Here is a 16207-nt window from a genome sequence, read left to right on the forward strand (position 1 = left end):
TATGAAAATAATAATAATTTTTTCAAAAACAATCTCGTCGATAATATCAAGAAAAGAAATTTAAAAGTTTGACTTAAATTATATTACATATTATTCTTCGACAGAAGTCATTTTTATTGCAATATTTAATATTTCTTTCTATTTAATAAAAGTTAAAATCAGAAAGATCCGTACTCGTGTTTCAAAATTAAACACAATCGAGTATTGTGTTATCACCTTTTTTTCTTCAGAAATTTTCCCTCGAAATATTCAAAAATTTTCGTCAGTACGTTTTCGTATATATGGATGGCAGATGCGCGACACGTATTAAATTGAGAATGGCTGTTTCGCGAATAAAATTTCGTAAAATGCAGCAAAAGTAGATGTTCAATTGTGTTTCGTTCGAATTTATTAATTAATTGAAAATCACATCTTGTTATAACAACTGTAAATATTATTAAATATAATAGTAAATATTTTAAATTCTATCTAGAATTTTTTAAATAGTTACACTTAACAATACTTACATAGAATTACATAGTATAGTGTCATAAGTTTTCTTAAATCGATTCTAAAATTCGAGTATCGAGATATTAAAAAAGATTGTTAATTGAAGAATGGAGATGTATAATAATTAATAGATAATTGTTATAATCAATAATGAATAGAGATTATTTGCAAAGATTTCTTGTTATTTTAATGGAAAAATAGAAAATGGAAGAAGGAATAATGGAAAGAGGATGAAAATGGAAGAATACTTCTTTTTTTCTTTTTTTTTTATAAAGAAATAGTAGGAAAAGGGATAATATGTAAATGGAGAATAAGAATAAAAGAATATAATGTAATAGAGATAATAGAAAATTAAGATTATGATGTGATTGGCTTGAGAGAAAAAGTTTACTAAAAATTATTATTCTATTAATTATTTTTCTATTCATAAAGAGCTTGGAATTATAGAAATTACAGAGATGGCCAAAATCACAATTTTATATTCTACATTTTATTTTTAGATGCAAACTCTCTAAATAGATAAACAACTTATTCATTAACCCATTCTAGAATCTTTAATCAATAAAAATATAAGTTTTTCAAAAGAAAAAATAAAAACAATTTTATTATTACTTATTATTACAAATATACATTTTCAAAAGATAAGATAAAATATTTAAATTGGTTAATGGTAATGGTTGCTCTCTCAATTTTATAACTTTATAATATATAATATATTAACTGCAAATTGCAGGAATTATTTTTTCGTCTATCTTAAACATGTGTCGTCCTGGAAAACCATTTACCCATCCTGCTCTGGTTAGATCACGTATGCGCGGCGTTTGAGAGTAAGGCTTGTACTCGTAGCTTCCTGTGCCATTTCCGGCGTTGAAACCAATCTAAAACAAGAATTAAATGATGTTATATTAAATTTATTATTAATTAATAATTAATCAATGATGAAACATGAACGAGTCAATGGTTAAAATTCTCCCAAAATTTCTACATTTACATGATATAAAATAAAAATATATTACATGTTATAATAGCTGATTCAATTTTGGAAAATGCTTATAAGAAGAGCTTCTTAACAATTGATGTAGCATAGTTGGAAATCTTGTTTAAAAACAATTAATTTGGCGATTCTCCATCACTATTTGGATCGATTCGAACGAAAATATTTATTATTTATTTATGTTTGATGTTTTTAAAATATCGCTTTACAAAATAGATTCCTAAGCTGTATAATCTTATAAAGTGTGGATCTCAAATTAGACTGTGATATCGAACTATATTTTTGACATTGATCCGAGTTTGACAGTGGTAGAAATAGAAATAAATATTATTTTCAAAGTTTTTCAGCTTTGTAAGCATGGACGATAATTAACGATTCGTCTCGCGTAATCTCCTTCTTCTCACGAGATTGAGAAATTGAAAATGAAATTGAATTTATTTCCGGATGGATGATTATTTTTGAAGTTAAGGATGGAAGAAAATATTCGTCGATATTCGAATTATAATATTGCGTATAATAATGTGATTTTGTTAAGAATTGGAGTTTTTTAATTATTTAAGAAGGTGATATCGAATTAATATTCTTTCACGATAAAATACGTTTGATTGGGGAAAAAAGATACTTTTTTATATCGAAATTAACTTTTTGAGCTCCAATGATGATTCAGGCATCACTCGGATCAGATGTGATAATATTTATTTATGTTTGATTTTTTTAAAATATTACGAAGATAGATTCTTAAACTGTTTACATATAATCTTATAAAGTATTGAATAATATACTATCGAATGATTTTTTAAATTTCAAATTAGACCGTGATATTGCGGATCGAATCACATTTTCGATGTTGGTCTGAGTTTGACAATGATGGGAATAGAAATATTATTTTCAAAGTTTTATAGTTTTGTAAGCGTGGAATCCGGTGAATGAAATTAATTTGATTTTTCGTTTAAGAAATTGATGATAGAGATGAAAATAGAGATGTAGTGTAAGAAGAATACAGAATGAACGAAAAATAAGAATAATAGATGGTGAATAATAATAAGAATAATAGATAAGAATATATAATAAAGAAATAAGAATAATAGATGGTGAGAATCTTCGTTATTGGAATTGTAAGGTTTGCTCTCGATAAAATAAGAAAGGTGGAAAACATCAAACAACATTTTATCACTATATACTTGCCCTGACAAATCGAGGATGCATCTTGGTAATTATGTTATTATTAAAATAATACACGAATAACATAATATAGACTTTAATATTCGACAAATACTTTCTCTCTTCACGTGTAAAGATACATAAAATATCATAATATAAAAAATTTATACATTAATTTGTATGTGAAATCATTTTAAGTTAGCCAAGAAATTCACCGAACGAATGCGAAAAATCGTATGGATTTTGGCCAAGCGAAAAAGGCCTGGAGTGCAAAGAGTTAAGGATTAAATTAAAGATAAAGAAACGAAAGGAAGGTACACGCGTAAGATGCATAAAATCTAGCAAAATGATTCAAGAAAGAAGCCACAACCCTCCTCCAAAAATTGAATCTCCATTTAATTCGTTTCTCAATTGAAATGTTCAAGGATACCCAAACTTACGAATGCTGAAATGCCGCCATCGCCGTGCACGGTGTCGCCACCTGCCTCCGTATGACTGGTCCATTGAACGTCCGGATAATTGAACATTGCGTACGTGTTCACCTCGTCGGTCGCTAGGACTATTTGGAAAGTGTTGGTGATGTAAAGGGATTTGTCGATACCACCCGTGAACGATACGTTCTTCCACGTGACGGTGATTGCGTGTTTCGGCACGAAAGCTTCGGCACCGATCATACCTTCGCGAACGTCCCACTTGAGACGTTCGCGCATCTCGACTCCGAATTGGTCTCTCCTCGTTCGTAAATCTCGTTCGATTCTAGAAATTTCAAAAATTTCAAATTTGAAAAAATCAAGTGAAATAATAAATTATTCTCGAAGTATTCTCGAACAAGTATTGATATAAAATTTTAATCTCGTTCCTCGATTAAACTTTGTATAATAATATATATATATATATTTCTCTTGATAAATATATCCTGTTCTCTATATCTATACCTTTTTATCATAGTTTCTTTTATACTACCTAAAGTATACACCTGGCTTTCTCTGATCTCTGTCCGTCGACCGTATTTCCCCTACGCGACATTTGCTGAAAAATATTCCTATGAAACTGGGATCGTTCTCCTTTGGCCAACATTTGACCGGGAACACGAGAGGATACGTGTAATGTTGTGGAGAGTCGGTGAACTCTAAGTAACCGTTTATGGATACCTGGAAAGGAGCGATTTTATTTTTACAGTAATCGAGAGATTATCGCAGGACGAATTATCAATCCTTTGCGCTCGAGAGGCGAGTCTCGAAAAGGGTTGTTCGAAAAGTAATCTTGTTTTTTTTTTTCATGAGAACGAAACGTAAAGTTGTAATCATGAATGGTCAAATTCGACAAATTCGATATCGTAAAACGAAAGTGCGTATTTTTAATGTCGAAATTTTGAAAACCAGTTTCGACATTCTTATCTTTTCGATAATAAAAAAGTGAAATATGGAGAAAATGCTCCTTGTTATAATGAACGAAAGACACAACCGCGCAGAAATGCCATCTCTCGAAATATATAATAAACACGGCTTAGAACGAGGTTGGCTAGACCAAACGTTTGACTAGCGACGCTCGTGTGAAGAAATGAAATTACTTTCCGAACAAATTTTTCTATATTTGTATATTTATATTTCTATATATTGATCACTATTATTTTTTATTCTATTACCAATTAAATACAGTATTGATTTTCTTTTATATATTTACTTATATGTTATTTATACATTATTTTTAAAGAAATAATAATAATAAAAAGTAACAAAGATTAACACGTTGACTGCCGATATTTTAGCAACGTGAGTCGTGTTGATGATAGCAAGAATGATGTCTCGCATCATTTGTTTCCATTACTGTTCGCGTCCGCAATAGAAATATTGATAATAGTAATTGTATTGACAATAGTATTGAATAATAGTACTAATTTAGTATATTTTGGATATTTTAATTCGTATAATTTGGATAATATGATTATCGAATGCCTTTCGATTAGTCGTAACAAATATACTTCTTAGTTGTGGATTGTATATAAATTATTCGTGTGGCTTGTCTATTAGAGACCTTTCACAATGTCACAATGTCACCATGAGACTCGTAATATTCAAAAATTAGAAGATTTAAAGAATTATTAAGTGCAAAATTATTAGGATTTATTAGGAAAATACAACAAAACCTTGTCAAAACCTTCAATGGAGTCAACATAATATCGGAAAAATAATTCTGGTATAAGTATTAGACTGCACGCAAATTATGTTATTCGGATACAAGACAACAACTTTTTGTCCAAATTGTCCGAATTAACTTCAGCTTTGTATAGAATGTTTTAAAATTTTACATTCAAAATAATTTTTTTAATAAATTATTTTTTTATTATTTTTGTGGTCGAATATGGGTGACAGTCAACGTGTTAAATCCCAATTTTTAAAAAAAATATTATTTGAATTAAAAAATTATATTCAAATAATTTAATTACATTAATTAATCTAAAATATAAAATAATTATTAAAAATAAAAATACTCTCGAAATTACCGAAATTACATAATAAATTAATCTTGGAATTTTATTTGGAGATTTAATATTAATTAATCTAATTCTAATAATTGTTTCTAAATTCTATTAATAATCATTGAATAAAAATATTATTTGAATTTATAATTAGAAATAATAATTATTGAATTTATAATTAGAAATAATAAAATAATTAATATATAAATAAATAAATTATGCTTTAAATTAATAAAAATGAATAATAATATAATATTTAATAAATATTTATTATTAAGTAATAGTATATTTTTAAAATTATACATATATATTTTATCAAAATATTTCATTTATCAGACATATTACTTTTTTATAGAGTTTAATTTATAAATTAGATATAATATATATAATAATATTAATTTTTAAATGCAATTTAAATGTTATAATTTAAACTAATATCCAATTTACTAAATTAATTAATTCTACAAAATTGAAAATTTTATGTGCTTAAATACTAAAATAAATAAATAAAAAAAATAATTTTGTCATCAGTTCGATTCGAGATTAGATTTCGTTATCCCCAAATAATAAGATCATCTCAAGTTGCTATTTCATTCGACTTGAAAAACTCGTCGAGCACAAAGGATTAAGGACACAGGATGACGAGGGGAGGGGGACAACTTACTCTAGTGTAATTGAATCTGAATCCGAAGAAGGGCAATTGAAAACTGAAATTCTTATTCGTTTGAGATGTCCACGCTTGAATTTCCTTCAGATAATCGCCCTTGTCATTGTCACCCCCTCTGTCGAAGAACCAGTACATGAACTCGGATCTGATCTTTTTCAATCTTTCCTCCGTCAACACGTAATCCGAACACCGAACTTGACGAACCGAATCGTCCGCCTTCCGTGAATTGGCATCTGTGAAGACACAAATCAATTATTTTATCACGTAGAATTGCGTGGAACGATTGAATGATTTTTAAAAAAATATCTATAAAAACGGATATTACAGTTTTTTTTTTTTTTCTTTTTTTTTACTGTAATAATCATCATCGATGACGTCTACTATCGTTTATTCAAGATTCAAAAATCTGATTACACCAGTAAGAAATTAAATATTTATGAAACGTTAATTTGAGAAAACTAAATAATAACAAAACTTTATATTTGGAGTAACATTTCTCTTATCCAGGTCATGCAGATTTGAATTAATATCGATATTGTATCCAAAATTATCAAAATGAAATTTCGTGGAAAGCGTACGATTGACGTAGATTAAACTGAATGTAAAAGTGGAATCGAAATGAAATTTTTTTTAATTCAGATAATATCAGGAAATAGAATCGTGATACAAATGCAATAATTCATTTCAGTAACTAAATAACTGAACAAAATTGTAAAGTAAGATTCTTAATATTCATGGAATATCTTTGTAAAGTTATAATTTTAAAAGTTATAATTTTAAAAGCCAAAATGTTGATTGCTACTGTAAAAATATAAGTTATTTCTAAACAAGTTAAGTTAGATAAAGAGACAAAAACAGGAAAACTTGAATCGCTTATAAATAAATTACAAGCAATTTATATATATATTTTCTTCTTTCACTTCTAAAATCCTTCAGATATAATACAACTTGTATAATAACATTATATATAATCATCTATCATTTCAACATAAAATCAAGAAAAAAGAATTTTTCAATTAAAAAAAATATTCTTAATAGAAAAAAGAATTTAAAATAAAAATTTTTCTCTCGGTTCTTGAAAGAGAAAGAAAAATCATCTAAAGTATTTACCATATCTTGTGTATTTCCCATCAATTCTACCAGACAGACGATGAGAAATCGCGATTTCTTGCTTATATCGTGGTTCATAATTATCATCATCGACGCTTGTCAGGACTTTCTCCTTTTCTTCCTCATTCTTGTCACGATTGCTTCTATCTTCGTTCAGCCCCGCTGCCTCTGATAAATTATTCGACGCTTCGTTCGATGATTGTCCATTATTTTCATCATTTCCTGGAAAAATCGATTTTTCATACTTCGTAGATTCGTCTAACACATTTTCGATCGCCGATATCTCGTCGATCGGCAGCAGAAGAAAGCACAAGGAAACGATAAACGCAAAGACACGATTTCGCATTTTTTTAAATAAAGGATAAATCAATCGATTTGTTTCGTCCACTGAGTGAGAATTGAGCTTGGTTTAATATAAATAGCGAATGACAGTAATATCAGTTACACTCGATAACATTTATCTCCTTGCTTATATTTAATTTTGTGATAAAGATGAGATTAATGAAAAAAGTGTAAATAGTAGTAATTTTTCATTGGAAAGGAAAATAAGCAGGTTGAGAATTATAAAAAAAAAAAAAAAAATGATATAAATATTTTTGAAAGAAGAGATACATTTATGAACGTAGATATCTCGTCTAGATTCTTTTCGAAATTTCCATTTTCTTTTTTTGGAATGCAAAACGTGACGCGAACTAGCCACATCAACCACGTGTGTGTCACGAGACGTCAATGTCGCGTGTCACGTTACCTCGTAACAGTCGGGTGCGTAAAATTTTTCTTTGTTTTTGTGAGAATGAAAATTGCATTTCGGCAAAATCTTTGTTTTATTTTTTCGACAAATATCAAAAATACTTATTTCGATTTTGAAAACGTCTATGGTACAATATCTATTAAATGCCGAGTAAAATTTGATAAAAAAGAAAAAGTTGTCACAATTTTTCAATCCTTATTTCTGTTCGCGAGAAAATTCAATTATTGTAAAATAAAATTATTTATAATTCAGATATCAATGAAAAGTGACCTGGTTTTATTATTGATATATTAAAATCATATTTTTTTCAAAAAAATTTCAAAAACATCAATGCACAATCATCCTTATCCTCAATTTAATAAAAAAAGAATTATTAAAATTGTTTAAAAAAATAATTTAAATATCGATTAAATTTTTTAATCCTTCTTTCACAAGAAAATTCAAATACTGTAAAATAAAATTAAAAAAAAAAGAATTATTAAAATTGTTTAATAAAAATTTCAATCTCTTTCGAAATAAAATATAAATATTGATTAAATTTTTTATTCTCTTCATAAGAATATTCAAATACATATGTAAAATTCAAATACAAATGTAAAATAAAATAATTTATAATTCAGATATGAATGAAAAGTGACCTAGTTCGATTATTGGTATATTAAAATCATACTTTTTCCAAAAAATCTCATAAATACCAATACAATCATCCTTATCCTCAATTTAATAAAAAAAGAATTATTAAAATTGTTTAACAAAAATTTCAATCTCTTTGGAAATAATTTAAATATCGATTAAATTTTTTAATCCTTTTTTCAAAAGAAAATCCAAATACTGTAAAATAAAATAATTTATAATTCAGATATGAATGAAAAGTGACCTGATTCGATTATTGGTATATTAAAATCATACTTTTTCCAAAAAATCTCATAAACATCAATACAATCATCCTTATTGTTAAATTTAATAAAAAAGGAATTATTAAAATTGTTTAACAAAAATATCGATTGAATTAAAAATTCGTAGAATAAGATATGATTCGGTCAGATATCCAATTACGATCAACCCATCACATTTATAAATTGATATACACAACATAAAATTTAACAAAATTTAACAGAGATTCGCAAAAACTAGAACGATATAATAAAAAAAAAAAGTACAATCCTCCATGTTCCAATCTCTTAAAACTCTCTTATTAACACTAATTATTCATTCAACAAAACTTTCTCCAGAATTCTCCAGAGGGCACCACACCACTCCTCAATACTCAACTATCAATACCTTAACAACCGCAAATTCGATTTCCTCGGAATGGAATGGAAATGCTTGCCCGTCTTAATCCCACCCCCTTACAGCATAAATTCCCCCTTCCCCCCTTCCTCCCCAAGTTGGAAAAAAACCCGAGCCCCAACCGGAACATCTTCCAGATTTATCGCCGGATTTAACCGGATTTTTGAAATCAGCCTCATTGTCGAAAGAAATCTTGGAATCGGCTCTTTCCCAGCAAATCGGATCTCCTTTCCTTGGCTTCATTTACCTGGTTGAACGGCCGATTTCGTCGACAAATCGGCGGCCACCACCAATACGTCTGAACACCGCCGAGAGGGAGAGTTTGAATACACACCGAAAGGGGTGTATTCCCGATTGAGAGCCCGAGAAATTGGTTTCGTTTGTGAAATTCCTCGCCTAGGTGAAGGACACTTTGGGATGGGAGGGGGTGGGGGATGGCTCTCGCTCCTCTCCGTTTCGGTCGGTCGTCTCGTCGTCATCTCGCTCGTGAGTGACACCTTAGGGGGAGAACCGAGTCTTGGGAGGGGTGGACGAGTGGATGGTAATGGAATAGGGTTCGATAATAGGGGAGGGGGGAGTGTAACGAAATCCGTGGTGAAATTGGGCGAATATTCGTGTAATCGATCATTTCTATTCGAATAGAGTTTTCTGTGCCTGTAAATAATTGCTTCGTTTTTTCACAAGTTTCGAAATGTTATAAAATTTATTTCGATTTTTTTTTTTTTAAATTTTGTTTATAGAATACGAAGAACTTCTTTTTTAATGAAATTGAACTTGGAGTAACAAATTGAAATAAAAATTTATTTAATTTCTATTTTTATATATATATATATATATATATATATATATATATATAATACAACCAATAAATAAAAAGGCTGGTATCTTTTTCCCCTTACTAAACAGCGTTAGCAGCATTCGAACATTCGAATCTGGTCTGGCCAGAGGTTCTACAATCTACTTGCGACTTAGTTGGCCCCAATGAAATTAAAATAAAAATTTACTTAATTTCTATTTGTGTGTGCGTATGTGTGTAATAATACAATCGATAAATAAAAAGGCTGGTATCTTTTTCCTCTTACTAATTAGCAGCATTCGAGCATTCGAATCTGGTCTGGCCAAAGGTTCTATAATCTACTTGCGACTTAGTTGGTCCCAATGAAACTCGGAGTAACAAATTGATCATAAATAAAAATTTACTTAATTTCTATTTTTGTGTATATATGTATGTGTCTGTGTGTGTAATAATACAATCAATAAATAAAAAGGCTGGTATCTTTTTCCCCTTACTAATTAGCAGCATTCGAGCATTCGAATCTGACTAGAGGTTCTATAATCTACTTACGACTTAGTTGGCCCCAATGAAATTGAACTCGGAATAACAAATTGATCGTAAATAAAAATTTATTTAATTTTTATTTTTGTATATATAATACAATATAATAAATAAAAAGGCTGGTATCTTTTCACTTCCCCTTATTAAACAGCATTTAGTAACATTCGAGCATTTGAATCTGGTCTGGCCAGAGGTTCTATAATCTACTTGCAACTTAGTTGGCCCCATAGCTGGCCGTAGGTGTTCCGGATTCTCGGGGAGTAAGTACTTCGGTTGTTCCTGGCGCTCGGATACTTTGGAAGTGAAATAGTGTGTATCCTAGTAGGGTACCTGCCAAATATCCAACTACTGGCCCAAGGAAACTACCCTGGAATATTGTCGAACCGCAAAGAGGTAATCCGGGGAAGTGCAAGACTCGAGCTCAGAATCAACTGGGCGACCGCTGTAGACTGTGGTTTAATATCCGACGATCTTGGAAAGGTTGGTGGTGATAAGAAATTGAGGATACACGTTATTTGGCGCTTCTATGAACCGAGGTGGACGTATCTTCGACGGTGAATGGAAAATGAGTGTGTTTTCCATTTGTTGTATTTATGTTCAGATATAATCGTAGCGTGGTTTGCATCTAAAAAAATTGAAGAAATTTAATGAAAATATTTGCTGTTTTTAATAAGGATATAGTTTTGATTATTAATAATCATTGAGTCATTATCTCGTAATAAAATTGGAGAAAATTAATATGGAAGATTGTGAGATTATATTATTTAAATTCTTATAATAATCAAGAGAAGTATAATTAGTATGATAATTTGTTCGTTTTAAAGTAATTGTTTATCAAATAAAATTATTTTCTGTTCTTCTTTCACAGTTCAATATTTAAAAAATTTCGATCAAATTATTTTTTCGATAAAAACACTTGATACTTCGATAAAACTTCGATAAAAACATTCTTCCTTCCAAATTCTAAACGAAAATTAGAAATAGTATCATATAATAATCTATATATATATATTAACAAATATTATCGAATTTCACGTGCTTCTAATAGTATCGAAATCAATTAATTAACACGATTTTTAATATAAAAGACGAAAAATTCGATATTAGTTATTAAAAGATATTTTTCATTAATTTACCAATATAATAAATTAAACAAAATTTTTCAGTTACATTGATAATTTAATAAAATCTTAACATCAATTTTCCCATTAATTAATTTACTAATATCTAACTAACTCTATCCCCCATCTTTAAACGAAAATATTAATTTTACAAGATCTTTAAACGAAAATGTTATATCTTCGATCCAACTCCTTTCAAACAAGAAAAACAGAGATACCCACGAACGATTCCGAATTAAAGAAACAACGTTTATCCAAATAATTCACTCCCTTCCTCCTCCTCCCCCCTTCCCACTGATTCACATCTTAATACACAACTCGTGTTATGCAAATGCGTTACGCAAACTTAAATCGCAAAACAAACGAAAAGACACACACCGAACACCGGATAAACGTCGTATAAATGGCACGTACGATAACGAAACAGTGTCCTCGTGTCCTCTTACAGAATAATACCTATCGTATCCACGCTCGAGAATTTACTTTAGCCGTGGCAGTAGAAGGTACGTTAGTTATGCCGACGTACCTGTCGATAACGCGTGTTCTTTTTATCAAAACGTGATACAGGGTCAGACGTCGCGTCTCCCACGCGCTTTAGCTTGCTACTCTACTAGCAGGGTGTATATACCGGGTGTCGCTTTTCGAAGTCGGAACGAACCGACGTGACCGACCAAAAAAATGGCATCAATCTTATCGATGAAGTGGATGTAGAGAAACAACATTGGACAAAGCTTATACGATCCAATCTCGGCTCAAATTAACCGAGAAATCGACGAAATGGAAGAGTTGAGGCGATACTCGAACCGACGTGACTGGAAAGATATTGGGAAAAAATTATGGTTCGGTTTCAAATTGGAGAAATGAACGAAAGAGAGAAATTAAAAGATGATTTTAGAGAGTTTTTTTTTTTTTTTTAGCGACTTTTGTACAGTTTTAATATCGTTTTCGAAAAGTATATTTGAAATTTTTATGTAGAGATTTTTATCGATATATTTTTTTGGGATGAGTCAATTATAGGAATTATTTATTTGAATCTCCATAATCAAAATTGAAATATTCTGAATGTATATATATTCCACTGAATACTTTTGAAACTATATATAATTATCCAAATTTCGATTCATTCTTCTCGTTTATTAAAATCAGAAAACAGACACGTAGAAAACTGTCGATTTGTATATCCATTGATTATTATAAATACGCCTTTAAATTTAAATAATATATATTTTATATTATCCAATTTGATTCATTCCTTTCGTATGACCAGTTGTAAGAAAAATCTATAATCCAAAACTATATATATATACGTTTCTGATTAAAAAACAAAATAAAAAGAAAGACAAAAACTGGATAATAAATCGTCAAAAAATGTTAAATCACGAAATTTACGAAATCAACGTTTAAATTTCGCCTAATTTTGATTGGGTATGAAATATGCGAAAGAAAAATAGAAAGCCGATGCGTTTGAATTTCCTAGAGTGAGACGTAGAATCGTCATTCTGGTCTCGCTCTATCTTCCTTCCCCCCCCCCCCCCCATAAATCTTCAAAGCAAAGTTAAAACAGCGCACACGCAATATAGCACAATATGCAATTTCTATTTTCCTTTGACGAAGCTCCTCTTCAAATAATATCATTCCACACCTGAAATATCGACAACATTCATCATCGCAACGAAGGTAAAAACTATCAATACATATGCTGTATTTATCCATCTCAAAATTAATATCTCCTTTCGTCCGATCGACACAAGCACAAAGAGAAAAATTCTCTTTCAACTTTCTCAATTCATTTTTACCTCTTAATCCCCGGAAACTCATTCGATTCGAATTTTCTTTTTCTCGAATCGGGGCCTCGTTTTTCGAACACCACCCGATATATTCCGATATTTCCCTCCAAACGAAAGCAAAACGTCTCTGATACGACGAACATTTTCAGAAACCTTTTAAACGGCTCTCGTATCGAAAACGAGATTAAAAAAAAAGAAAGAGAGAGAGAGAGAGAGAGAGAGAAATGAAAATGAAAAAAAGAAAGAAAAAAGAAAGCGCAAGAAGGAAGTCAACGAACCGAAGAAACCAAACTCCTCCTCCTCCTTCTCTCCCCACTCCCTCCTCTCGTTTCGCGTGTCCAGGTATTATCGATGATCCCACGTAGGCGCTCAACGACCGATTATCGTGTTTCCCTCCTTCTCCTCCTCCTCCTCCTCCTCGAGGGACGAGAAAACAAGCTCGTGAATGATTTTACCCGCGATGAATTTACGAGGCAAATTGTCCAGGATAATGCACACCTTTCGACGCTCGATGGACAGCTCCGATCCATCGTAGCTGTTATGTTGATTTTAGACGTTGTATTAACCGGTTAAATCGCTGATGTTTGCGTTTCCTTCAAATTTAAATTGGATTTTATCGTTTCCCGAATTGAAATTCGGGGATAAAGTTACGTTTGAAGGACGAAGGTACGTTTGACAGGGGTGTTTATCCTTTTTTCGTCTGTATTCGCTTCGATCGAACGATGGATCGTTTCCATGGAATAATTAACGCGGGTGTAATCGCGCGTGTTCCATGAATCCGTGTATTCGACTCGACGCACGCGTGCCCCTCGCTCTTTTGTCGCCACGCGTCAAACGCGAATATCGATTATCGTGTTAATTAAACTACGTAATTTCCATCTTAATTAAGAGGAAAGAACGAGGCACCGATTAATGTGCCGTATAACTGCGTATAATCGATCCCGATTTTTCTCGATATTCAATCTCTACGAGAGATTTGTAATCGAATACGAATTTCGTCGAATCGTTGCATTTAATTTCGTGAACGCCGAATGATGAAATTGTTCCGTTAATTATAATAAATTCGACGAGAGGAATTCTTCGTTATCCAAATTGATTGGGCAACACTTGTCATTACAATCGTTATATATTATTTATCATTGTGTTATTAATTTTTTTATTTTTTTTTTTTCAATCAATCGATTTTTCAATCGTTCGATCTTTCTTTCTCGAGCATTTTTTAAATTTACCGCGAAAAGGATACGATCGAGGCGTACCGAACGGTGGAAACTGAAACTAAAAGCAAAGTCGCTTCAGAAATTATTCGGTTAAAAAAAATATAAAATTAAAATCGTTGCAATATATAAGAAAGTACAATTTTCTGCAAAATTGTATGATTTAAATTAATTTCCGATCTTTTGCAGATTAAAGACAATCTTTAGGTTATTAATACGAATTTCGTCAAATCGCATTTAATTTCGTGAAACTGTTCCGTTAATTCTTCGACGAGAGAAATTTCCGTTATCCAAATTGATTGAGCAACACCTGTCTTTCATCACGATCGTTATATATTATTGAAAATATACGAAATAATCGTGTTATTAGTTTCTTTCAATCGATCGTTCGATCTTTCTTTCTCGAGCATTTTTTAAATTTACCGCGAAAAGGATACGATCGAGGCGCACCGAACGGTGGAAACTGAAACTAAAAGCAAAATCGCTTTAGAAATTATTCGGTAAAAAAAATATAAAATTACAATCGTTGCAATTTTCTGCAAAATTGTGTGATTTAAATTAATTTCAACCGATCTTTTGCAGATTGAAGACAATTTTTAGATTATTAAAAGAAACATACGATAATCGATTCTGATTTCCTCTTACCTCGATTCCATTGTTTCCTTTTCCGCAAAGATTCGTCGAAACAGTGTATAGCGAAACTCGAAGCTCGCTTCGAAGAAAACCTTGGTCGAAAAACCGCTAAAGACTCGTTTATACTCGCAAGGGGAGGGGGGAAAAAAGAAGAGGAAAAAGTCGTCGGTTGGAATTGCTCTCTCGCCTTCCTTCCTTTCTCGGAAAAATTACATCTCGCCGTCTTGTTTCGCGTCTCACCTGTGGCGAGACTGTTCGCCACTGAAATCCTTCCCTCGTTAAAATGCAAAGTAAGCGAAAATAAAGGGAAACAAGATGGTGGTGCGCGCGTGTTATGGCAGTTTCCGCCGCTCCCTCGTTAAATATGAACCGTTTCGAACGTGCTCTCGAGCTCTCCGCTTCGATTAAACAGATTCGAAATTTTCCTATTTGCCGACAGATTTGCCGTAGTAAGCATTCCGCCAACAAGGCAAGTTTCAAGGCAGGTGGTAGTGAGAGTTTTGATTTCTCTTTCTTTTTTCTTCTGATCATTCTCGTAATCTTCCTGAAGTACGAGAATATTTTTGAAGTATTGTATATAAAATGTTACGTCGCACAACAAACCAAACTTATATTCTTTTTTCTTCCCTCTTATTTCATCCTTATCCATAAAATATATAAAATTCAAAAAAATAAAAAAATTCGTATATATATATTTTTTATACAATGTATTTGAATTAAAATGGAATGCATTAATAAATATGCACAATATAACGATCATTAAATTCACTGATGAATGATGAAAGAAAACTGGAAAGTAAGAAAAAAAAAACAGATGTTGAAGCATATTTTCACTTCCTTTGAATCGAATGGAAAAACTATATTCAAACGTATATTCTTTTCTTCCTCTACTCTTCTATCTCGCACGTATACAACAATGATTTCGAAATCCGAGAGATCCATCGAAACGAGAAAAAAAATTAAAAATTTCAATCGCAGCATGCCACACGATTTCAAAAAAACGATTTCCACGGCGAGAGAAAATTCAGAAAATGCTGAGGTAAAAGGGAAGGTACAACGCAGTGGAAGAAAATGATTAAATACGATTCGAACGGAAAGATTAAAAAACTTCAACAATTTCAAACGATCGACGGCAAAATCGTTTCCAATCATTATCGCCCATCGTGGCGCGATAA

At 31.0% G+C, this 16207-nt stretch overlaps 2 protein-coding genes across 14 annotated transcripts in view; one reads left to right on the plus strand and one right to left on the minus strand.

The window, feature by feature from the left end:
* LOC122715671 (collagen alpha chain CG42342-like) overlaps window positions 1-16207 on the plus strand; it is a 235564-nt gene that overhangs the window by 83598 nt on the left and 135759 nt on the right. The window lies entirely within an intron of this gene.
* On the minus strand, window positions 1155-7290 carry LOC122715673 (protein mesh-like). The gene is made up of 5 exons (XM_043938046.1): window positions 6901-7290; window positions 5788-6023; window positions 3608-3795; window positions 3085-3400; window positions 1155-1367 (listed from the first exon to the last, which is right to left on the minus strand). The coding sequence occupies exons 1-5, from the start codon at window positions 7244-7246 to the stop codon at window positions 1206-1208; spliced, it is 1248 nt and encodes a 415-aa protein (XP_043793981.1). The 5' UTR covers window positions 7247-7290; the 3' UTR covers window positions 1155-1205.

The sequence above is a fragment of the Apis laboriosa genome, unplaced genomic scaffold (genome assembly GCF_014066325.1).
Source record: "Apis laboriosa isolate Shangri-la unplaced genomic scaffold, ASM1406632v1 scaffold39_cov144, whole genome shotgun sequence".
Classification (NCBI taxonomy): domain Eukaryota; kingdom Metazoa; phylum Arthropoda; class Insecta; order Hymenoptera; family Apidae; genus Apis; species Apis laboriosa.